The 25,051-nt window shown below is 35.9% G+C and overlaps 1 protein-coding gene across 2 annotated transcripts; it reads right to left on the reverse strand.

Annotated features, from left to right (window-relative positions):
• Nucleotides 1-48: 48 nt before the first annotated feature.
• Nucleotides 49-24,603, reverse strand: LOC127976557 (transcription regulator protein BACH2). Of its 2 annotated transcripts, none has more exons than XM_052581085.1 (5): nt 24,211-24,603; nt 10,080-10,357; nt 6,097-7,563; nt 2,486-2,692; nt 49-2,382 (listed from the first exon to the last, which is right to left on the reverse strand). In XM_052581085.1, exons 2-5 carry the CDS (start codon nt 10,353-10,355, stop codon nt 1,936-1,938), a joined length of 2,397 nt encoding a protein of 798 aa, XP_052437045.1. In that variant the 5' UTR covers nt 10,356-10,357; nt 24,211-24,603; the 3' UTR covers nt 49-1,935. The 2 variants fall into 2 exon arrangements, with proteins under 2 accessions (XP_052437045.1, XP_052437046.1); XM_052581086.1 differs by having other exon boundaries at nt 10,080-10,336; nt 24,211-24,600.
• Nucleotides 24,604-25,051: the final 448 nt, after the last annotated feature.

Here is a 25,051-nt window from a genome sequence, read left to right on the forward strand (position 1 = left end):
CATGCTAATTTTATACTCCTCGGAGCAAATGATGCAAAACACGTTCAATCTGCATAAAACATGCTTGGCAATTTATTTAACATCCTAGTAGACAAATCCAACGTGGACACATTCAAGAAATGTAACAAATACAGATTATGAACATTGAGGTCACAACTTTTCAAGATTTGATTAACAAAAGAAAGCAAAACAATCGTTTGCAAAGAATCCCACAAATACCTATAAACAGAATATGTACAATACATACAAAATCTACATAAAAGAAATGATTGTAAAACGTCTTTTAAAAAGGTTGTAAACCAGTTTTGCTACAGACCTTGTTCGAGATGAGAGGTATATCGATTTTACAGGTAGATCCGCGAATGTCAAAAATTTCCCTACTACATGTAAACTAATAACCAATATTCATATCACAACTGTGGTGCATCATATAACAAAGGCATGATGCCCGATTTATCCAAATCTCTAGTCAAAGCTCATGAGTATAAAAACTCGGAATATGAACAGAATTCTGAATAATTTACTCTGGAAATTTGAAAACATCATGAGGACATATTTGAAGTCTTGACAGTCAATTTTATGAGAGTCATCTTTTATGGGACACGAATTAACCTACATGACTATATGAGATGTTTTTGATTGATTTTTCCCAATTTGTTCAATCAGATTCCCAAAACTTTTGGTAAAACAAAATATTAAACATGAAGCTTAATCAAGTCTTACATTTAATTAAAGTCATGCAGTCCACAATAATTTAAAGTAAACAGACTAAAATTATTAACATTAAAACACATAACCCATCTCACCTTTGAACTTAATTTACAGTGTCAGTGCAGATACGAGTGGCTCCTACACGCGGTAGCTTAAAGCAACAACAATGTCAGAAACAAAAATAGAAATGCAGCATTAAGCTTTTCCAACTGTTTTTATCTTAAGGCTTGAATTTTCACCATGCTATTAAAGCAAAAATGTAAAAGTGTTATAAGACTAGTGAAAATGACACCAAAACTGATTGAGGGAGTGAATTGAGAACTTTTAAAGTGAAAATATTAGGACCAGAGTGGACTGTTAAAGTATACAAAAAATTTTAACAATAAAAACCCCTCTGCAACCCCCCCCCCCTAAATTTTTTTTTTACATTTGATTTGATTTCTGACCCCAGTTAAACTCTTATGTGCGTAACGCCCTGAAGAAATCAAATCAGATCTAAGAGATCCAAGTGTGAGCTGCCAAAATGAACCAAGTCAGAATAACTGAATTTACTAAAGTTTGCTTGGAGAGTTTTATATACAACAGACATCCCTGATCAATCATTTTAACAGTCTAAAAAACCGAGCTTCGAAAAAAAAAAAAGAAATTGCTTCCATAACAAATGATGCTTCATCACAAAATGTTTGAGGGACCTTTCAGGCAGCTCATCATCATTGCTTCATCATCCATTTTGTAGAAGAGCTCTCCATTGTACTATTCCAGAAAGAGATCAGATGTCGATTTTTCCATGTTGACAACCAGATTGCTTGGCTTCTTGCAAATTCAGGTGAGCAGCTGTTTAGTTTCTCCGGTATTACATTTTGTAAGGAATGCTTAAATGCACAATAGATACAAAACACTTCCACCACTCAATATCACATTTGCATATGCTGACGGTTACCAAAAAAATTCATAAAAAATGCAATTCCTGAGATAAATCTGAGAACCAGATACCATATGATGAATATGAAAAAAACGAAAAAGTAATGTTCAAAACGAAATGACTTTAGCATCCTATACAGCATGTGTGAGAACAAATCCATATGCACACACAAACAAAATGGGCCATGGGCGTAACAACAAAACAGTCCCCTAAAGCAGTGACAAACGAAACTTAACACTGGCAAAAAAACGTAACACAGAACCAATTGTCATGATAAAAGATATGAATGCAGTTTACCGGACTCAGTTTCTCTCAGGCAGCTCTTCTGTCGTGCACTTCTCGGTCATTTCCAGGCAGAAATCAGTCGTCACACTTGAGCTGCCCACGTGGGAAGCTTCTGACCTCTCAGAGGTGACAGTGTCTTGGGGTGGCACAGCCTCTCTGTCCACTCTGAGATGCGAGTGTGGTGATTCGACTATGGCCTGGCAGTCATTTGAGCCTGTGGACGACACCACACTGTTATGTGAGGTGAGAGTGACATCTATACTGGTGGGATTGGGAGAGATTTGAAGATCTGGGCCGGGTGAAACTGGGTCTGGGTTTAGATTATACAGAGATTGAGACTGTCCTGGACTCCGCTGTTCTTCCCTACAAACCTCCTGAGACAAAAAGGAGAAGTTTTCCCACAGCTCCCCCATGCAGATCTTCAGCTGGCTGCGTTCGGTTAGGAGCTTCTGTCTCTCACAGACCTAGCAGAGGAGAAACACATGGAATAAATGTAGGGGATTTAGAAAAATCTAGATTCTTGTGAAGCGTGCAAGCAAACGTTCTGACGTTGTTGGTGTTGCCTACCAGTTTGTGAATCTCATGCTCCAGGTTCTGGATGCAGTCCAGCTTTCTTTTCCTGCAGCGCTGAGCTGCGATGCGGTTTTTACTGCGGCGTCTCATGCTGTGGATGAATTCTAGCTGATCTGAGGTCAGCGTATACATCTTTATCATCAGCTGAAAGTCATTGCGTGGAAGCTCTGTGATCTGGTCTATTGAGAAAGGCAGTTTCACCTGCAAGTTGACAGCACATTAGAGTTAAGATACTTTACTGCAGCAGCATGTTACTTCATATACAGGAAGAAACGTAATATTAACAAACAACAATTATATATATACTTACAATATGTATATATTATGTATATATTCTGCAAATCTCACACAACCTTCACAGAAAATATGGAACTTCACCACTAGATGACACTGCCATCTAACTTGTATGAAATGTTTTATTTATTAGCATTCAGGCTTAAACTATAGGAAAAACTAAACTGTGGAAACTCATCAAATATAAAACAATAAATAAACAACCTAATTTTCAATAAAAGTATTTTTTGTAATATATATATACACACACACACACACACACATACATACACACACTTATAGTTAGAGAAGATGGATAGATAGATAGATAGAGATCCACATAAATGCTATGTAATGCTAAAATGATCAGATCAGTCATTCTGTCGAAATGTTTCAACTTACACAGTTTAAGATTGACAGAGATTCCATAAAATTCTATATGGTATGATTACTTAAAACCACTGTAAATGTCGATTTTAGGATTTTTAGGTGGGTTGGTAATATATGCTTGTAATAAGCTACAGCAAAGAGCTTAAATTTACCATCTTTATATTGTTCAACTAATCATAGCACAGCTCAAGCATGTCATGCAAATGAAGATGAGCACAGGACACATTATGGTTCAGTTACAAATTCTGTTAATAGCCACTGGATTCTCATTTCCATGCAAAGACAAAGATGAAACCTGACTTAAGTCTGCTAAGGGAGCTGGTCATAGTGATCACCATGACGAATACTCCCTCTCTCTGCTGTGACCTTGTGCCACTGCTCAGTCTGTGTAAAATGGAGGTCTATATTTAACCGCTCTACTACAGAGAGCTCTGTAATAAGGCTAGAATGACAGATTAGGCTTCCAGCAGCACAGGCACGTTTTTCTCCTCTCCTTCTCTCTGAAGTCAGGTTGTTTCTGGGAGAAGGCACTCATACTGTGAAGTAGGGCTCATCTGTTAGCCAGTGAGGTGAAGCGGCCCATCCTCAGATGGGAGCCTGGGGGCCGCTGTCCCACTTCTGTCTGGGGACCTGCAGCTGGGAGCTTTAAACTCAGGCAGAGTGAAGGGCAAAATAAAGACGGCAATAGAAAGATTGTTTCTGATGAGATTTCTACACTATATTTGGTTCAAATTGTGCTTTATTTCATAACCATTTATTTTTCTTAATTTTGTGACAGATAAAAAAAATTGCATGGTATTGCCATGGTGCTTTGCACGTGTACTATTGTATTCTTAGAAATCTAATTTAAATACCATGGTTCCTTTTTTGCCATCATCACATGATCATGAAATGGTTAACATTTATTGATACTGACAAGCAAACAATTCATCCATTAAGTAATACTGTTTAAACTGCAAAACTGTGTTCCAGTTAATATCTAATATACCTGAAATTAGTTCAATGTACTTAATGTACGGCACAGATAGTCCATCCAAAAAAGAAAATGGTCATGATTTACTTATCCTCATGTTATTCCAAACCTGTATGAGTTTCCATAGTATCAGAATTTTCCCAAAATACTACAATATGTTTTTCCCTCCTGTGGAACTTTCTATTCTATGGATGTCAATGGAGACCATAAACATTTTGGAAGAAAGAAATCCATACAGGTTTGTAACAATATGAGGGTGACAGAATTTTCATATTGGGGTGAACTATGAACTTTGGTTTAAGAAGAAATACTGCATAATATATTAAAAGTTGTTTTCAGAGAATGCATATATAGTACATATAATCCTAATTGTAGATGTTTGGTTTTCATTTTCCAAGTACAGTACAAACAAGTTAAAAGCAAATTAAAAAAATGTGCCACAGCAGTAAGACAGAATATATGTTTATACAAGATGAAACATAACCTTACTTAACAATACGATATTAATGCTATCTTGTTTTATGTATTTTAAGAAAAACAAAAAGAGACGAATAAAAAACGAATTATAAGTAATTCTGCAGTACATAAGGCTAAGTATAATGTTTACAGTCATCAGGCAATGCAGCAACTTGATACATCAACAGTGATGAACTAATGTTCGGTCACAGGTGTGCGTATATCAGCTATTTTACAACAGCTACAACTCATCCAATCAGACTGCAGAATCTAAAGCTATCAGTTTCATAATGCTGCTGTGAAATATCTGGCTTTTATGGATCTGCCTTCAAAACACACTCTAAGAATCTCACAAAAAAACAACTTTTTTTTTTGTATACTGACATCAACAACTCAATTGGGTCATCAAAAAAAATCTAACGACTTAATGAGACAGCAAATTATCATACACAGATTCTTGAACAGGCAATGTGTCAGTGTTGTCAAGAGGAGGAACAATTATGTCATTGGGACCTCAGGAAGAAGGACGGCTCAGAGCTTATTGCCATGGCAACCCTCCAGTGTTTGCCAAGTTACTGCAGCTTGATTCTCAATCTCAGAAGCTCGGGAATCAAATGTGGGAATGTTTTGTAATGATAATATTTTTCATAATTATTTATGGGGATTTTTGTTTTTATAATGGGATCAAGATTGGATTTGAACTTGTGCCTATCAAAAGCTCAAATGTCAACAAAATGTGTGCCAACCACTGCAAAGGGCTGGACTGTTTGGGGTAACAAATAATAATAATAATAATAATAATAATAATAATAATATTATTATTATTATTATTATTATTATTATTATTAAATAAGAAGTGATTTGATAGAAGTGGCTGATAAAAACTGTGACTGCTATATAAAGTCTGCATTTTTTGAAAAAAGCTTCAGGGTTGCTGTGCTTGTCTGAAGGGATGTACAATTTGGCAAAAAGGCTGTGATTATACATCTATACAACTATAATATAATAAATAATACAATTACAATTAAATTGCAAATTAAACAAAATAAGAACTACTATCATTTCATTATAGTACAACTGTTAAATTACAATACTAATAATAATTTTGGACTTAATTCTTAAATATTTCAAACCACTGGGCTTTGATTTTCAAGTAGAGAAAACACAAGTTATTATTTATTATTAAATGAGAGTTATTCTTCAAGTCTGGGAAGATGGTTGGCACGCAGAAGTTGCCAAATGCACATTTAAGCGACCAAATGCAGCTGCTGAAAACACTGGATCATGAACTAATCACGTGTAAATGAACACAATGCCGTGCTACACTCTGAAACATGCAGCACTGACATACATATCTATGTAATTAAATCATGATTTCAGCTTTGCTTTGATTAATCATGTAGTGTTACACTGCAAGTTTTAATATCAACTTTTTTATTTGTTTGGGATACACAATGTGCAACTAATATTTCCAAACACGGACCACAACTAATATTTCCAAACATATACCAACCTCTTGAGTGTGCTCTTTGATGGGAAACGATTCGCTATCTCCATCTGAAAAAGATCCAGATTCGTCACTGGAATTGGTGTCGTATGACTTTTCGCACTTGATCTTTGGTGGCCCTGACATGCTATGCTCCTGGTGTTCAAGGGCCAGGCATCGTGCCATGGTGGAACAAGGAGAGGTAGAGAGCTCAAACTGGGGCAGGCTGGAAGGAGATCCTCCACTGCCATCCTCAGCGTAGGAGTAGGAAGAGCAAGAGCTGGAGGTTCTGATGTGGCTCTCGGCACGAGACGAACGCGGACACATTTTAATGGGCACCGGACAGCTGCTCTTTGGCCGGCGGCGGTAGGCCAATGCTGGCTCTTGAGAGACAGAAGTTGGGGACAGTGCTTGGGAGCAGGGGAACGACTGGCTGGAACCTGCCCATAAGTCATTCGAGGTCTCCTGGCCCAAACAGCTCTCACCCGGATAAGAGTGTGCGGGTGCCGCCAGATGATAAGGGGCTTGAGAGGAGAAGATGACACTTCTTCGGTCACTCTCACGTTCAGATTCTTGGGAATTGATTCTTTCAAAGGAAAGTGACTTGAGTGACAAGTCATCTGTTAATTTCTCAGCTTTCTTTGAGGCTGTCACTCCAAGTCCCCCAACAAAGGCCTGATAGTCTTTTTGGAAGTAATTTGGAGCAACTTGTGGTTCTCGAAGGGGAGAGGTTCTGCTGGTGAGTTGCAGATCAGCCGTAAGACAATGATCCGAAGATGTGACTTCCTTTTTAACAAGGGAGCGCAGGCACACTGGTGATCGCTTGCTCACAGGCAATTCGATGGGCGTTGAACTAAGTTGTCTTCCTTCAAACTCCATTTCCATCTCACTCCCTTTACCCCCAACCAGACCGTCCTGCTCCAACTCGGACAAGTCTAGTGGCACACAGTCTTCCCCAATTGGTGGTTCTGCTTTAACCTTGGAAAGATTAAGGCCCTGGGCATCGCTGCTGGTGACGGTATCCTGCAGGGAGCCGTGTAAGCTTGAGGTACTGCTATGAGAGGAGGTGGTTGCGTTGTGCTCAACAAGAACCTGATGGTACTTTCTATATTTGGGATAACGAGGGATGTCGAAAGTTGGAGGTTGGTCTGATTGATGCAGGTTGTTGGTGACTTTTAATTTCTCAGTTTCAGGGTGCAGCCTTGATCCAGGCAGTGGTGGTTTGGAGTCACTTGGCTTCACATTTGCATCCTCTAATCCATTATCATAATGGTTTTGAACCAGAGTCTTGGGTGATGGTGGATTCTGGCTGGTCTGCATGCAATCAGCCTCACTTTTCATCTGGGCCTGTAGGAAGTGGAAGCAGGAGTCTTCAAGGTTGTGCATTCCCAGGAATTCGGCACAACACATGACATCCTGGATGTTGTGCCTGTTGAGCAGCAGCTTGGCTGTGTAAGCAAACTGCAACAGTGGGGTAAAGCCTTTCTCTGTGATCTATAAAAAGAAAACAAACCAAGCTGATATTTCAGGGTCATTAGTGGCATTTTAATCAAATTAAAGTAGCACTTTTGTGATTTTTTATTTGTTTCCCCAAAAACCACTTATACTGTTACTCAAGGTTTCCTGCCATCATTTCCATACATTTTCTACCTCCTTTAGGAGAATTAAAAAAGGCTGTGATGAACTGATGTTTCTTTTTAATAAATAGATTAAAAGATACATGGATAAAAAGATACATAAAAGATACAATTTGACACTACTGTCAGTGCCAATAACCTCATGTTTAGTCTGGTGACCTGAGTTTGAAAACCCTTTTCGTGGTCCTTTGCTGATCCCGATATCCTCTCTCCACCTAATGCTTTCCTGTCTACTCTATCTCTCAAAAAAAAAATTGTTCTGGTTAAAATTTTTGTGGAAACCTTGACAACAAATGACTGAGAATAATCAGCTGATCCTCAAAACACATTTTATAAAATCATGCTATAAAAAAAACTGCATCTATGCTACAAAGTATCTGAGCTTCCTATTCAATGTCTCAAAAGCTTTGCATCAAGTAATAAAATGAAGTGAACTGCATAGTGTCAAGAACAAAAATAAACCACCCTTCTCATCACTTTCAATCACTCTATCGTTCTCGGAGGTATCCATGAATGCTCGGGGCAGCGCAACCACATCAAGAACATCACCTTTAAAATAGAAAGTCATCCTGCTGAAAATACAGCTCCCCCAGACATTCAGTCAGTCCTCCCAGAGCTGCAAATAAATAGAAGAGCTAGGGGGGAAAATGCTGAGCATTCTGTGGATCTATTTTCAGCTGGCATCAGCAGCTGCCGCCTGCAGAAGCATGTCTTTATGGAAGCCAAGCGCCATATGAGACTCCTTTAATGTTATAACCAGCAATCCTAATGAGGGCAGCAGGCAGGGACGCATGTACACACACACGCACACAAAGCAGAAAGCAGAGACTCCACACTATAAAGCAAGAGGGAAACAGCACAGCACGGCTCTGAAGAGAGAATGAGATATGAAGCCAATTTCCCGGTCACTCCAGAATACAATTTGACATTAAGTGTTTTGAAGATGAATGATAATTAATATATAAGCGGAGGCAAATGGGGGCCTTCTGACATATCTGGGATATTGTAATATAACTTTGAGCTTTGAGATCGCAAAGCACCTAAGTATTACAACATAGAGAATCAGCCATGAATTAATCATACTTCCTCAAGCACAGTCAAGTTCTGAGAGGGAACTTTGGTAACACTTCTGGTAAACAACATAAGCAATTATATCAACTCAAAGCTGCAGATGATGAACATGTTTTCTGCACTGACACATTCCGGTCGGACTTCTCTAGCAACAAGCACATTTCTTTCACAGTATGTTCTCAAGCTCTCATTCAGCCTGTCTGCTGTTTTTGTTTCATGCAGATATGTTTTACGTAGAATAGTTTCACATAGCTTAAGCCAGACCGTTCTGTTTTTTTTTTTTGCTTTAAATTGTGAAATTATTACACAATCCAATTTCATGTATTCTGATTCATATAAAAGCACAGTCAGAAAAAAAAGAAGCTGTGATGCGGATTTTTGGTCAAACCACCCACCACTACACATAACAGAAATATTATTGAAATATTTTTAAAAAATCATTTAATTCAGTTAATAATTTAAGCCATTACTCCAGTTTTCAGTGTCACATGATCCTTCAGAAATCATTCTAATATGCTGATTTGGTGTTCAAGAAACAATTATTATAATTAAGTTGTTCGCTGCTTTAGGAAATATACAAGATCCTTTTATGAACAGAAAAAAACTATTTATTTGCTATAGATTTGTTAACATTATAAATGTCCTTAACATCACTTTTGATCAATTTAATGTGCCCTTCCTAAACAAAATAAAATATTATTAATTTCAAAACAATCTTATCTTTAATAAAAATAAGAAATTATATAATGTTAAAACATTTTAATATTTAAAACATAAACGGCTTAATATTTTTGTTGACACTGGGAAACATGTTTTAATGTATTTTAAAGCATGTACATTCTTTTTTGAGCAGTTTAATGTTTCCTAGCTGAATGAAAGTATCCATTTCTTGAAAAACACCAAACTTTTGAACAGTAGTGTGATACTCATTTTCATGACTTGATTTTTTTTTTTCAGCACTCTACATTCACTCTAAATGCAATAAAAAATATTTCAAAACACTGTGTATTGAAATGATGTCTTTTAATCTTTCAGACTGGTAAGGTTATCTGCTACAAGTCTTTTGATTAATTTCCTTATTAAAAAGGAAATAATAGTCCTAAAACTGACAAATAAAACGAAACAAAGAAATGAAAATAAGGGTGTTTATATGCATTAAATGCATTTTCAGAGATCTCATATCTCCCCTCCTCTGACACAGCTGGGATTTTTGTGAGGTTTTCAGTGCAGGTCATTCAGCTGCATCCTTGCAGGCTGTTAATGTATGCTGAATCTGTACCCCTGCCAAATGAGGACACTCACCTTCTGTGGCAGGTTGATGACCGGCTCATTTTCCGTCTGGCCCCTGAGCAGCAGGGAGAAATACTGGCTACAAGCTGCCAGCACTGCCCTGTGGGCACGGATCTCACTCCCCTCCACCAGCACTGTCACATCACACAGGACGTCCTGCTTCCGCTGTTCATTCAGGCACAGGAGGATGTTGGCACAATGCACTGTCGACTCATAGACATACATGGGAGCTTCAGGCTTCTCCTCCATAGACATTCCTTGCTCAGAGCCTGTGGAGGAAAGTGACATGACTGCTCTACATTATTCAGGTTTCAAAATTTTTTATTGCATATGTGATAGAAAGCTAGCTTAAAGGGGGGAAAAATATGCTATTAATCTCAATGGCAATTCTTCAATACCATTAATGAACAATTGCACAATTGCTGGTGCGAATCGCACAGATGTCTCAAATTGAGCCGATGGCCAATTAGCAGCATGTGTCGGCTTCAAAAGTGGGCTGATAATTAGGACTTTGATATGTGAATTTTCGAAGCGACACTAGTAGAGCTTCCAAGAGACTGTAGTCGCACATAAACAGCAAAAGTTTTAGCATACAATATGATGGGTAATGGTCTCAAAAAATAAATAACTCAAATAAGCACGCTTAAGCTCATATACCGCCAGATGAGAACTTTACAGGGCAGTTACTACATAAATGGCTAAAACTACATAAACGAATATGATCCTATTTTGCGAGACCAGGTTGCAATAGTGGTAGCCTCTGTTGCACTATTCCTGCCGTTCCCATTTTGAAGATGATAATAACCTAGCCAAAGCTTGAAAATAAAAAAAAAACTGATCCAAACATAATTACGGGAAACCGATTTATGGGAAATTTTGAAATGTAGAGACAAAGTAATAATGCAAAAGACATTAGCATCACTTGATCAATTTAATGCATCTTTGCTGAAAGTGAATATCTTAAAAAAAAAAAATTATAGTCTATACAAAATTCTTCCAAATTATACTGTATATAATTTTCAGTATTAATGATTATACCATTTGATGATGGTCAGAAACCAAAAATTTTCAGAAGCAAAAAAAAGAGATACAATTTTATTAATAAATGTGACAAAACAATTAAACCAAAGGAAGAATTAGCTAAATAATATATAAATGATCTAAATATCTAAAAAATAATAAATAGAATTCATTTAAATTGTTAAAATTTTCTAAGCGTAAATCAACAAACAATTAAGATAATAAAATAACTGTAGTGTATATATTACGGAATATAAATGTCAGTATTCATGATGGTTACATGTTGAGCATAAACCTTTTTATGATAGTTAGAATCCTAGTTAAATCAAGAAAATGAAAATGTAAACAAGATATAATACACATAAGACTGTAAGTGGAAGTTAATCAACAAGTGAGGTAATGCATTAACACCAATGTCCATGTTTATATGATAATTGGGAATATTTACAGTCAGCCAGTCATGACTTTATAACAAACTCCTTGACGATGACAGAAGACCTGATTTATTTTGCGACAATGATCAGTTCACCGTGCATCATCCCTTACATATACTTCTACAACACAAGATGTATTTTCTACTCTATTATCACACTACGTTCATTCCTAGAGGCAGTGAGAAGCTGAAAGGAGGAACTAGTAAAATATTCCAATTATTTTGAACCAGTCTAGTGAAGATGAGCTGTTGAATAGCAATTGCTCACTCAAACACACAGCATTTCAGCATCTTGGCTTTGGTAATCTCAGCATCAGCTCGTGAATCATTAACACATCTCCCAATAAAGCACATACAGAGCCACTCACACTGACAGAAAAAATGTCTTATAGCAGCTGTCACTCGCTCGCTCTGCCCACACTAATGAGATAACACCAGCATGTCAATTCATTCAGAGAAGCTGCTCTGAAAAGGAAAAATGCAATGCAAATAAACAGAGGGAATTACAGCATGTTTCATCATCAACACTGATGCATGACTATGTCAGACAGCCATGACCATAATGCAGATGAGCATCATTACAATGTCGTTTGAAGCATTGTGTATTGTGAGTGTTGCACATGCAGTACAATGAACTGGGTTATCAAAAGACAAATTACTCTGAGAAATGTGATCCACTGAAAACTCATTCAAGTGCAAAACTAGGCTTAACAGTTCGGTCGCTGTGGAAACAAACCTACTACAGAACCAGCCTATTCTGTTTCTGTTCCTCCAGGACTGAATGGAAATATAATTAGAAAGCATCTGTTAAAATGTCCACGATGCTGACCAACCCTGCAGTCTTGCTAATTTATGAAGCCCTTAATTCCCCGACCTAAATCCATTGCAAACACCACTATGGCTTTATATGGACGAATAATAATTGCTTTGATGGAAAAGAGACTGCGATAAGCATGTACACACTCTAGTAACAAACTGTAATTAGATAAATTGCATTGAACAGATATACAAGGTAAAAATCTGGATAATTAAATTTAATTTAGCATAAACAGACATTGTACTTTTTTTTTTTCAGCACAATTTTTTTTTCAATTTCCAATTTTCTAAAGAAAGTGTTAGTGAAAAGGAAAAATTAAATATTCTTTAATTTAAAAAAAATATATTTTTAATACAAAATGATAAATTCTGTTGTCATTTATACACCACCAAGCTGTTCAAAACCTGTATGAATTTCTTTCTTCTGTTGAACATCAAAAATGGAAAACATGCTATGGAAGTCAATGGGCACCAGAAACTGTTTGGTTACACACATTTTTCAAATATTCTCTTTAAATGTTCAACTGGAGAAAAAATATTTTTTGTGAGTTAACTATCCCATTAAAGTTAGTTTAAGCTCATTTATACAAAAAATAAAAAAATAAGTCCATTAGATCCCACATGGACAAACATTAAATAATTGATTACACAGCACAAATGCAGTGACCCCATTTCTAACACAATCACCAAGACATTCATTAAAAAGTACATAAAATTCAAGGCCTCCTACTTCAGGGTGTAATATGGCCGTTATGACCACCAAGAGAAGCCTGGCCTAATTTCATACTGACCTGATTACAGCAGCTCTTCTTTCAGTTCCAACCACTGAAGAGCTTTCTGAGAATAATAGCATGCTGTATTTTAAAAGAAGCTTAAGTGAGCTGGTTTAACATGCTAATAAGGAGAGACTAAAGTCAACAACCTAAATAATAAGATGAAAATAAATGGAATTTCCATGACATTTATAGAGACTGCTATAGTCCAGATTTCCATTTGTATTTCAGATAATAATATTTATGTAGCTATATATAATGTAAACGATAGATAGATAGATAGATAGATAGATAGATAGATACTATCTTAAATAGATACCAAACCTATATTAAATAAAAAAAATATATTTCTTTCTGTCACTGACCTACAGTACACATGAACTCTATGCCTGCCTGCATGATGCTCTGGTTGTGAGAACAGTTGATGAGCACATCCTTGTAAAATATATAGGCTAACCGCTATCTGCAGATTCCATGAGCTCATGGTTAGTGTTGCAGGACGTGGCAGGCTGCTGAAGCAGTGATCCAGTGCTGCCAGGTGCTTTTAGCCTGCAGGGCAGGAGAGAAAACCACACACAACCAAACAGAGAGACACAACACACCTTAGATAAGAGCTCATCTTGGGGGGATTTTCCAGTAGGAAACTCAACAATGACATCATTAGTTTCGACAATGAACTATTGTGCTCAAAATAAGGTTAGCGGTCTCTCTTTCAGAGGGTCACTGTCATATTCACAAGCTGGAATAAAGGATGTGAACAAATGGAGTTTGAAAGAATGGATCCCTTTGAAAAATACAAGCTATTTTTTGGTACTCCGTGGGAAATATCCCACAATGCAGTCACGATTGCATTCACATCTAGCTCGTTGGACACAAAAATGCCAGTGTAAACTGTGCCAGTTCACTTATTCATATAAATTACAGTTCTACAAATTAGTTGTTTATTTTATTATCAGGTGTTAGCTAAACAGCTGAAATATCAGTTCTCAAGTCAATCAGGGCATTCCTAAGCAGCCTTTCTAGTGTAAAGATAGGGGGTGACTCCATTCCAGAGTATTTTGGGCACTGCCTGCTGAAACAGAGCTTGAATGAATCATGGTTTCCCAGAGACTGAAGTGAGAAGTGACTCATAACGGTCTTTAATATGGGCAGAGGCAACCGTGACACAAAAACACAGCAAGCAAGCTATAAATATAGACAGAAGCTCACATTGAGCTGGATAAACATACTTCAGTATAAGCAATACATACATCAGCAGATGGTGAGGCATTAAAAACATAGATCATGGATATTTTAGACTAAATTGACAAGAGACTGCACATTATCATTCATTTGGCATAAATAGGGGGTGTCCATATAGGTACATTAGATTAACTTTGAGATTAAATGTCTTTGCAAATGTTTTCATAAAAAAAGAAGTCTTTTGCTCACTAAAGCTGCATTTATTTGATCAACAGTAAAAACTGAAATATTATGAAAAATAATTACATATTATTATTACAATACAAAATTATTGTTTTCTATTTGAATATATTTAAAAATGTTTTCATTCCTGTGATGCAAAGCTGAATTTTCAGCCTTCAGTGTCACATGATCCTTCATAAATAATTTGTATATGTTGATTTGTTGCTCAAGAAACATTTCTTGTGTTATCAATGTTAAAGTCAGTTGTGCTGCTTAATATTTTTGTGCAAACTGTGATAAGTTTTTTTAGGATTAATAGTAAAGAACAGCATTTTGACAAAAAATATTTTGCGACATTACAAATGTCTATACCATAATTTTTGTCTTTGGTCCATTTAATGCTAAAAAGTATTATTTTGCTAAATAAATATTTTAATCTTACCATAAACCGCTGATTGTTTTGTTTTTACATACAAATATTTTTCGACAAGAAAATTGTCATAAGCAATCTGATGATGCACAACTAATAACTGAATCATTTTATTGAAGGAGATACAAGCAGATTCAATCACATTAATTTTCTTTGCTATTGAAATTAAAATTGACAACACTACTAAATATCTTGTCTTTTAATTCCATACTCACAAGTTGTGAGACATTGCCAAAATATTCTAATGACACTAGCGAACTAGCAAAATACACAAAAAGACATTAAAATACATTCCAATATTGACACTGTTTCCTCCCCTTTTTGCCATCAGCATAGAAGAGTTTTTGAAGTGAAGAGATTAAACAGCTGAACTTTTTTTCTCACTGCCTTTAAGAACTTATTTGCACTTGAATAATGCTTGACAACAAAACAAAACTAGAACATTCCAGATATAATCAACAATGCTGCCTACATTTTGTGTGCATTGCAGTTTGGCTTGATTAAAACTGGAGCACGCTAGTTTTGTCACGTCATGTTGCTCACATGTAGTGTAGATGGGATGTCAGCATGACCAAGGCCTGGACATCCTTTCTAACCAGATGGTAATTGAGGCCAGCATGGGAGGCAGTAACCGTCTGAGGGTGACTGATGGTTCAGCCAGCAGGTTGCACCTGATTTTCTCCCTACAGTAAAATATCATGAATTTTAAATGAATATCACACAAGTACTCTGGGCTCAAATAGCTTGGTAGAAATGATTAACATAATCAACTAGGAAACACTGAAAAGCTTTGAAGATTTCATTCTGCTGTGATCTCACAAACCGATTGCAAAACATCAAAAAGAAGGAATGCAAAAAAAAAAAAAAAAAAGGTTTGAGTGCTTATAATTTCATCATGCTTCACAAATTTGATGAAGAACATAAATACACATTTGAAGACAGTTTATTACTTTTTATCTATATAAGACAACCTAAGACATGAACGAAGGCATGTCAGGACAACAAACAGTTGAGAAACGCTAAAAAGCATAAATTATTTAGGTGGCAAGACCTTTTTCTGTACTAATGAATGGAATTTGACAGGTGTATCATTCTTGCAAACATTTCTTGCCTAACCATACTATGGGGGTGTCCTAAAAATGTATTCTGATTCAGTTGACTAATTAGGCAAAACTGTTTGATTAATTAAGGCCTTGATTTATGAGAAAGTCCTGATTGTGGTCTCAATTCTTGACACTAGACATGTGCTGGTATTCTGTAATACATCACGGTAGTGAATATGCACGATATTGTTATCGTGGGCACTTCTAAATACAGTGAATAATTTTATATATAACAAATTATTCAGAATTTGGAATGCATTTAAAAAATGATATTCCCATCATGGTCAAAATGCACACCACCACTGTATGCTGCTTGAAAGAGCGTGTGTGCTCTGATGTAAACAAGCACGCATTAGAAGCACATGGGAGAACACGTGAGAGACGCGCTGAATGAAAACACATTCACTCTCTGACAGCAGATGGCGCTAAACTGCAGAAAATGCAGCTGTTACCCAGGAAACCCCATAAATAAAGCAGCTGCACTACTTTCTAAAACATATTTAAATTATTTTAAATAGCCATTCAGATTTTGTGGATTCGCTGTGGTGATCATCACAGTGCCAAATACCTAAATATTAAGACTAAATAGGCTATTTATTTTCAAACTTTTTTTTTCATTTTAATTTGTACTACAACATACTTTAAATATTGTTTGAAAGGGTTTTGATCCTTTATTGTTAATTCACACTTTACACTAGGGCTTCATTAGTTAACATTAGTTAATTCATTAGTTAACATAAACTGCCAATGAAAAATTCTTCTGAACATTCTTTAATCTTAGGTATTCTATTCCAATATTTATTAACATGTTGTTAAAATCGAAAGTTGCAGCTGTGCTAATTAGCTAACATGAACTAAGATTTGTATTTTGTAACAAAGATTAATAACTTCTGTAGCAAATGTAGCTATTGCTCGTTGTGAAAGTTAATGCATTAACTAAGATTAACTAATGAAGTCTTATTGTAAAGTGATACCTATTGGTCTTTTGCACTTTAATCTGTGTAAAACTTTTAACTTTATATATTTTTCTGTATTGCTTTATTGTATTTAAATGTTCAGTTATTTTTGTTATAAGATAAAAGTTATTTAACCTGTTATACTGTACTATGACCACTTTTTTTTTTTTTTTAAATTTAAATTTCAATACCATGATAATACCGTATACCGTGATAAAAGCATGAGCAATTAATTGCAACAGCAAAATTTGATACTGGAATATCCCTACCTGACACATTCAATTATTCTCCTTGAACTGCAGAAAGCAATATTACAATGACATTAAGAATCACCGCCCTGAAGTTGAGCTGAAGTTCACTGTTGTCATTTCAATAGATCTTTCCTAAAATAAGCACAGGTATTTCAATCCACTGGGAATGACCTTTCATTTCTATCACCTCATTTTCTAGGAAGTTGTCTACACCTCTCTTATTTCAGCTGATCCACTGACATCACATCTTGCCTGAGGTATGTTTCATCGGTCTGCAGTGAGAGTATGACTGGACCACTCATCTGAACTCAGTCAAAGCAAAATATAGCAACAAAAGAGGTAACCAAATTCAGTGAAATCTAGGATATTCATGGTCAAATTACACATTATGAAAAGGATAGTTCCAATCCTGGTTTTTCATTGTTTGATACAGTGGCATTCCCTACTTAGGCTATCCAAGATGTACAGTAGATGAGTTTGTTTCTTCTTCAGAACAGATTTGGAGAAATTTAGAATCCGTTTCTCAGCAATAGTTCCTCTGCATTAAATTGGTGCCGTCAGAATGAGAGCTCAAACTGCTGAAAAAAAACACACAATAATCCACAGGTAACCCACACAGCTTTAGTCCATCAAACGTCTTGTGAAGAGGAAATCTGCATTTTAGAAATAAACCAATTCAAACCATTGTTTCTGGCTAAAACAAGTCTTCTATCGATTATATTGCTTTCACTAGTGAAAAAGTCATCTCGTCTGGAACAAGAGAGAAACATGCACAGATCAAGCAATAGAAAACACACAAAAGATTAAAGCTATTATTGTGTTAAATAAGAAAGTATCAAATAGACATTACAAATTGTAGCTTTAGAAAGAAATATTTTACGATTCAACAAAAGTTATTAAACATAGGCCTAAACATTTAGGCTACAACGGTCTAACATAAACTACGGAACATAAAGGAAGAAAAACCAAAACAACTTTGTTACCAACAGTCTTCTGTTGCGCAAAAGAATGAAAGTCATTCAGGTTTGAAATGACATGAAGGTGAGTAAATGATGATACTATTTATTTATTGTCAACTATCCCTTTAAAGGGACACTAAGCAGGAATTACTCCCATCTAGTGGTGAAATTGTATTTTGCATTCAAACTAATTTTGCTCCCCAGCGCCTCGCTTTTTCAAATGCGCGTTGCATCTACGGTAGGCGATATGTACCAAAAAGCTTTGACAGGATGTCTTCTAATAGCACTTCGTCGAGTTTTCCTTCAGGTGAACAGGTGTGTTATTTCAAACAAACTGCAACATGACAACTAACAAACGAATGTTACAGTATGAATTACTGACTGTGGAAAACATGAAATATTGTCATTAGTAGTTATGTCTAATTTATTCGTTATATTTTCTGAATTATATGCATTGTTAGATATAAAAAAAATATTATAATATAGACTGTAACACTGACTTACCTGTCGAGAAGAAAACTGGCCACTTCAGCGTCTCTTTTGAAATCTTTATCAAGCATTAGCTCTTTCCACCTAGAAAAAGCTTCCCCGACATTAACTCTTGTTTTCTGTAATCTAAGGTCACGTTTCCTTTTACGTTCTATTTTTGACTGTTTTGGCGACGATGTTTTCTTCTCCTGTGGCGCGGCATATGTATGGTCCATAATAAGAATGCAATCCAGACTTTTAAACTTGCCGGTGGAGTTTCAAGCTAGGGGTGCTCCGATCACGATCGGCCGATCGTTAATGCGCATCTCGTCAGTAAAGCCGGTTTTCTAATCAGCGGTTAATTCCATCAGGTGCGTGATTTCACATAGAGCAGCTGTTACTACACAGAGCCGTTGTTAACTGAGAAGATGCACCAAAAAACGCTGAAAATTAACGTGATTTGCGCATCTTCTCTATTAACAACGGCTCTGCGTAGTAACAGCTGCTCTATGTGAAATCACGCACCTGATGGAATTAACCGCTGATTAGAAAACCGGCTTTACTGACGAGATGCGCATAACGATCGGCCGATCGTGATCGGAGCACCCCTATTTCAAGCGCCTCTCACTGCTCTGCACCTGCATTTCTGGCTCTGACCGAAAACGCGCTGTGAAACGCGTTGGCTTAGTACTTTTTGTCCCTCTCTGCTATTATAGTTTTGCAAGATGGCGGAACTACATGGAAGCCTCCGTCGACCTACCCGTCCCATGTATATAAAGATAATAAATTCTTCATTTACGAGGATTAGTTTAAACATTGGCATAGGTATTTGTACACCATTGAGGGCATATTTATGAATAAAAATATTGATTTTAGATAATAAAATACCTAAAAAGTTACTTATTGTCCCTTTAATGTTTATTCATTATTATTTCTTTAATAAATGAAATGATACTCTTAAACAGGAACTAAAACTGCCAGGTGGTGGTAAATGTCTTAATTGGATTCGTTCAAATGGCTAATTCATTCAGGAATTCAGTAAACGGCTCTCTCATATGAATGGGCCTCTGAATCATTAGTTCTCTCAATTTGTTTAAAACGCTGATTCATTCACAAACTAAACACCCGTGTTGCTCACAGACGCACAACAGTTCTGCTGTCGGCCTATGTCTTTAATATTTTCATTAGCAAAACTGAGCAAAAAAACAATAGTATGTTTAAAATGAAGCACAATATGAACTTCTTATTTATTGAACTGTTGAATAAATTCACATTTGCACTTGTGCTCAATCATGTGATACTGCTATCGCTGCTCGTGTGAGGTCATTTATCTTGTGATATAAATATGAGACATTTTTTGCCCCAATATCTTGAATTTTAGGGCGTAACTGCATTTATGGAAACAAGCTGTTGCCCTGCATCATATTTCTCAACAGTCAACTGGTATGAAGTATAAGTATTCATGACTAATTCATTAAGTTAACATGTCAAACTGACAGCCCTAGTTTAAAGTTAAAATGCCTTAATGATAGAATTGTTCATTACAAAGGTTTTAACTTCTCAAAATGTTAATTGATTATTTCTTTATTATTGTGATGTTTTTATTAGCTGTTTGGACTCTCTTTCTGATGGCACCCATTCACTGCAGAGGATCTATTGGTGAGCAAGTGATGCTAAATTTCTCCAAATCTGTTCTGATGAAGAAAACTCATCTATATCTTTGATGGCCTAAGGGTGAGTACATTTTCAACAAACTTTCATTTTTGTGTGAAATATTCCTTTAACAATTTGCTTTAGCTGTGTCTAAATTCACAGTACTGTATCTTGTACATTAACTGAACTACTATGGAAACTAGAAATAACAGCATGAACTGCATATGTCATAGAGAGCGTGACCAAAGAGTTTAGAGGTTAAATGTAACCCAAATGTCATACTGAAACCCTTACGCATTTACTGCTTACTACGCAGCTGGTTTCCTGCATTCATATTCAGCTGGGTTACTTTTACCTAAGTCAGCTGATGACCTACTTCAAACACAGGATAAGAGTCACAGCGCCTCTTTCATCTGTCCGTCAAAGCAGAAGATTCCGGTAAAATACAAAAAACGCTGCGGTAAGCTTCATGACACTTTTATATTCAAAGAAATAATATGAGATGGGGGTGTAGCTGGAGATTTGTGCAAGCTACTTCAGCGTGAATGCATCTTGAGGCTATACATTTGGGTTTGCAGACTGGAGCTGCAATGGCTGAGATATGCATAATTTCGTAAAAAACTCCTGGTAACATATGGAACCGTCTTGGGTTTTTTTTTTTTTTTATGTCAAACATGCAAAAATGCAAAATCTTGAAACGTGATTCTAGTAGTGCAGGATGAAGCTGCTAAAATGTAACTCCTACTATATAAATAAATGTATAAATATATTACAATTTATAAACTCCACTATACCATTAAATATATATATATATATAAATTCTGCCGATGATCAAACTGCTGTATTTTGTATCAATTAAAATTTTTATTTTTAAAGGCAAATATTATGCTTGTTTTTTTCTACATAACTACTCTCATCCCCCATCCCAAGACTCACTTTTATTGAATGTATATGAATGTATAAATATTGTTTTTGTGACCAAAAATAATATATATTAGTTTATTTTATTATTTTTAAAGACAAAATATAACTAATATAATTAAGGAATAAATCTAATTTATTTGTAAAAGAAAAAAAAGAAAAGTATTTTCACATTATTTTCAAAGGTGACATTTTGGTGGTTCAGGCCAGTTATTACAGAAACATTTTCTTCATCAGACAGTCCTGTGTAATTTAAATAAAAAATGTCCTTCACCACTAAGGACATCTTTTAATGGCCCCATTAGCTGTGTTTGTATTCTCTTGGATTGTGTCAATGTCTCATACTAACTCTACTCTAGCTGTCCAACAGGAAGTGAACCAGTACTCAATGGGTTCATCAAGTCCACATAGTTAATAAATGACAGCTGTGGCCAAGTGAACTCCAGCTCCGTTTCTCTCCCACTTTGGCCCATCTGTGGGCATTAGAGGCATTTGTATCATCATATCATGACCTGGCACTTCATTATTAGTTTTAAACATAGTATAGAAATAGGTATAGAAATGGGTATAGAAATGGCTTTGCAATATTGTGGTAAAAAAAAAGAAAAAAAGAAAAAAAATTCATACCCGCAGTCAGCCAAACTGAAACTAAATGAGCAAAAACAAAACTCTGAACACATCAGTCAGTGATTTGATGGTGCAGAGATTGAATTAAATTGACATGCACATACGCTATGGCAGTGTTTAGGCTTATTAGTGCTTGCAGCAAGCTACACTGTTATTAATGCTCATACTATGGGTTAGAGGTTTGCATAAATGTGAACATTATGCTACAGACATGAATTATCGCTCAAATTATGACTGAGAAAAAGGTTGATATTTCTTTCCAAAGTAACCGAACAAAATGCGATAAAATGTTCCAAGACACTGAAGGAAGTCTTTTTGAATTGGGCCAATAACCAAACCTAGCCACAGTTCACTAAAAAGAGAATATACATTGTAAATCAGATTTTGGTTTCCAAAATATGCTGATGTTGATATATGTGTAGTGTAGCTCTCACAAATAATTCAGCTTCCACTGCTCAACATTAAGGTCACATATATATAGTGACTCAAGCACTTCATGACAGAACCAATTCAGTTAGCTTCATCAAACAATTGTATTACAGAAGCAGTTTTCAGCCAATGAAGAAACATCTGTTGTGTTGCAAACACGAGCAGAAGACAAACAACTGTTTCTCAACCAGCGATAAGCGACAAACCCACAACTGCTGACAAAACAGGTGCTTTCATCAGGAGAACAAACCACTGTTACATGACTAAGGAGATGTCTCTGCACAGCACAGTGAAGACGAAGCATTGATTAGTCACAGGTCAATGATTTGACCTGCTAAACACTTTTTGGAGATCAAATCAGGATGAACACTAAAGCAGCCTCAAGTTTCAAGCCAAATCTTTTATGGTTAGAAAGATCCTGAGAGCACTGAACATCTGTAATCAGTATGCAGTGCAGTTGAACCTCATTATCACATCCAGACCATGATATTACCACACTAAGGTCACAGCTCTAAATAAAGATGCATGCAAGATGTTCAAAAGTGTAAAAAAAAAGAGCTAATTTAAGTTAAAAGGTAAATGTGAATTTTCTATCCATAATCAATATTAATATTTATAGAAATGAGCACAGGAAATAAGCTTCTCTATAAGCTGCACCACAAAGACCTGTGAACATCTCATCTCACAGGAAGTAAACCACAAACACCTCATCCACCCATTAACCGTATCTTTACCTGCCCTGCTTAATCTAAAGCACATCAAATCTGGGTATGTGGTGCAACGCAACTGGTTTCATAAACAGTAATAACTGAGAGATGATAACGATGATATTTCAGAAGAGATTTTGTAGCATAAGTGTTTTTAAACTGGTCCAATTCAAAATATAGTAATAAGAACAAAAAACACAAGCTAAACTTAGCAGAGTGACTGTAAAGATTCACAAAGCCACCAACTAATGCCCTCTCGCACTTCTTCTTTCATTACAACATTGTGCTGCAATATTTTTTTTTTTTTAGTATGTTTCAACATCCCTACTTTGAAACTAATTCCAAATATAAGACACTTTTAGGAACAAATCAAGTGTATTATTTCTTGATTTATGTTTTCACTGCGCCAAAGGCTTGGTTAGTTGATCTTTGCCATGCTTTACTTCCTCCAAAGTCATCACACCTCTATTTAAAGACGTGAGCATTTCTAGATAACTCGTGCTTTTATAACATCAGCATTAGCCCACTTTAAATACAGCTTATGAGGCAAGAGCTCGGTCAAAACTCCTACAAATGAGTAACAACACCAACACTGAATAAAATTACTTTTAAGTTCTTTGATTTAATTATTATTGGCTTAAAATTTCAATCTATTTTCTATTAATTTATATTTAGTGTATTGATATCTAAGATGATAGCTAAATATAAACTATTATTGTTTTTAATTATTAATATTTTGCTATATATCAAAAATATTTATTTTGAGATATATATATATATATATATATATATATATATATATATATATATATATATATATATATATATATATATATAGTCTTTGCTAATTAGAAGACAGATAAATAGATAGATTTTTCAGAGAAATGAACACACAAAAGTCTTGCTGAATCACTGTTTCCCATTGTCTTAGAGCGGATCCGGTCCAACACATAATTGTACCTGCCATCTACAGTAGCAGAGACTAAATGCAGCACTAACCTGCAGACCTAAAAATGTACAGTCAGTCAGAGAGCTGCACTGACACCCAGAAACGTTGACGTAAGCTTTCTGTCTGTGATGAGACATTGCCTCTTCAACACAGACCACAAACAACTTACACAAACAACAAGACGCTCAAACCAAAACACACATAAACTGTAACGAGCTGCACCTCAGGCGGCTTGGACACTCACCTAAACTTTCAGTCGTTCCCGCGCGAAGATGTTCTGCAAGACGCCTTCACATGGTCTCTTTCTTCGCGCTTCGCTAGCAGCCGGAGGAGCGTGCAGGGTTATTGTTGTCTCTCTGAAGCCGGAGGAACGCTGTGTTCAGTCTCCGTCTATGTTGAGTTACATTCGAGACGGCGTGCACTTGCTTTGCTCTTTGCTGATTGTGGCATTTCCAGCACGCGCCTCCTCTAAATTTCTACATTGTTGACATTGGGGCGATGACGTCATGGCGATGCGCCCATAGTAAAGAGGGAAAAAATAGCACGAACCATTCAGTGGTTTCACAATTTGTCAATTCAACGATCTAGCGAACCAACATCTTCACACCTGTAAATGAATCACCCTCTGAAGTGTACAAGCGGACAGGCGAGCTAATGATTTCATAGATAAAGGGGTTTTGACACCTCATGCAGCATTGACTTAAACCCTCTAGAAAAAAAGTTTACATTAATTGTTTATTAAATGATGCATTATAAGTTTAAAGCATTTTTTAATTATTTTAATTATTAATTTAATAAATCAATCAAATTTTATTAGCTGTAATAAAAAAAGTCATTCATTCATTCAAATCCCTTTCCCTTACAGAAAAACTGTAGCAGGTACCTATTGTAAGTATTCATGTATAAATTAATTGAACTCTGTACATTTAGCAAGAAAGCCAATCTGTAGTAGTTACCTATTGCAAATTATTCAAGTAAATAATCAGTTTAATTGTACTGTTTTATAAATTATTCATCATTTTTTATTATTTGAATAAAATTTTATTAAAATAAATCTAATAGAATTAATTTTATTAAAATGTAAA

The sequence above is a fragment of the Carassius gibelio genome, chromosome B17, assembly GCF_023724105.1.
Source record: "Carassius gibelio isolate Cgi1373 ecotype wild population from Czech Republic chromosome B17, carGib1.2-hapl.c, whole genome shotgun sequence".
In the NCBI taxonomy this organism is placed as follows: domain Eukaryota; kingdom Metazoa; phylum Chordata; class Actinopteri; order Cypriniformes; family Cyprinidae; genus Carassius; species Carassius gibelio.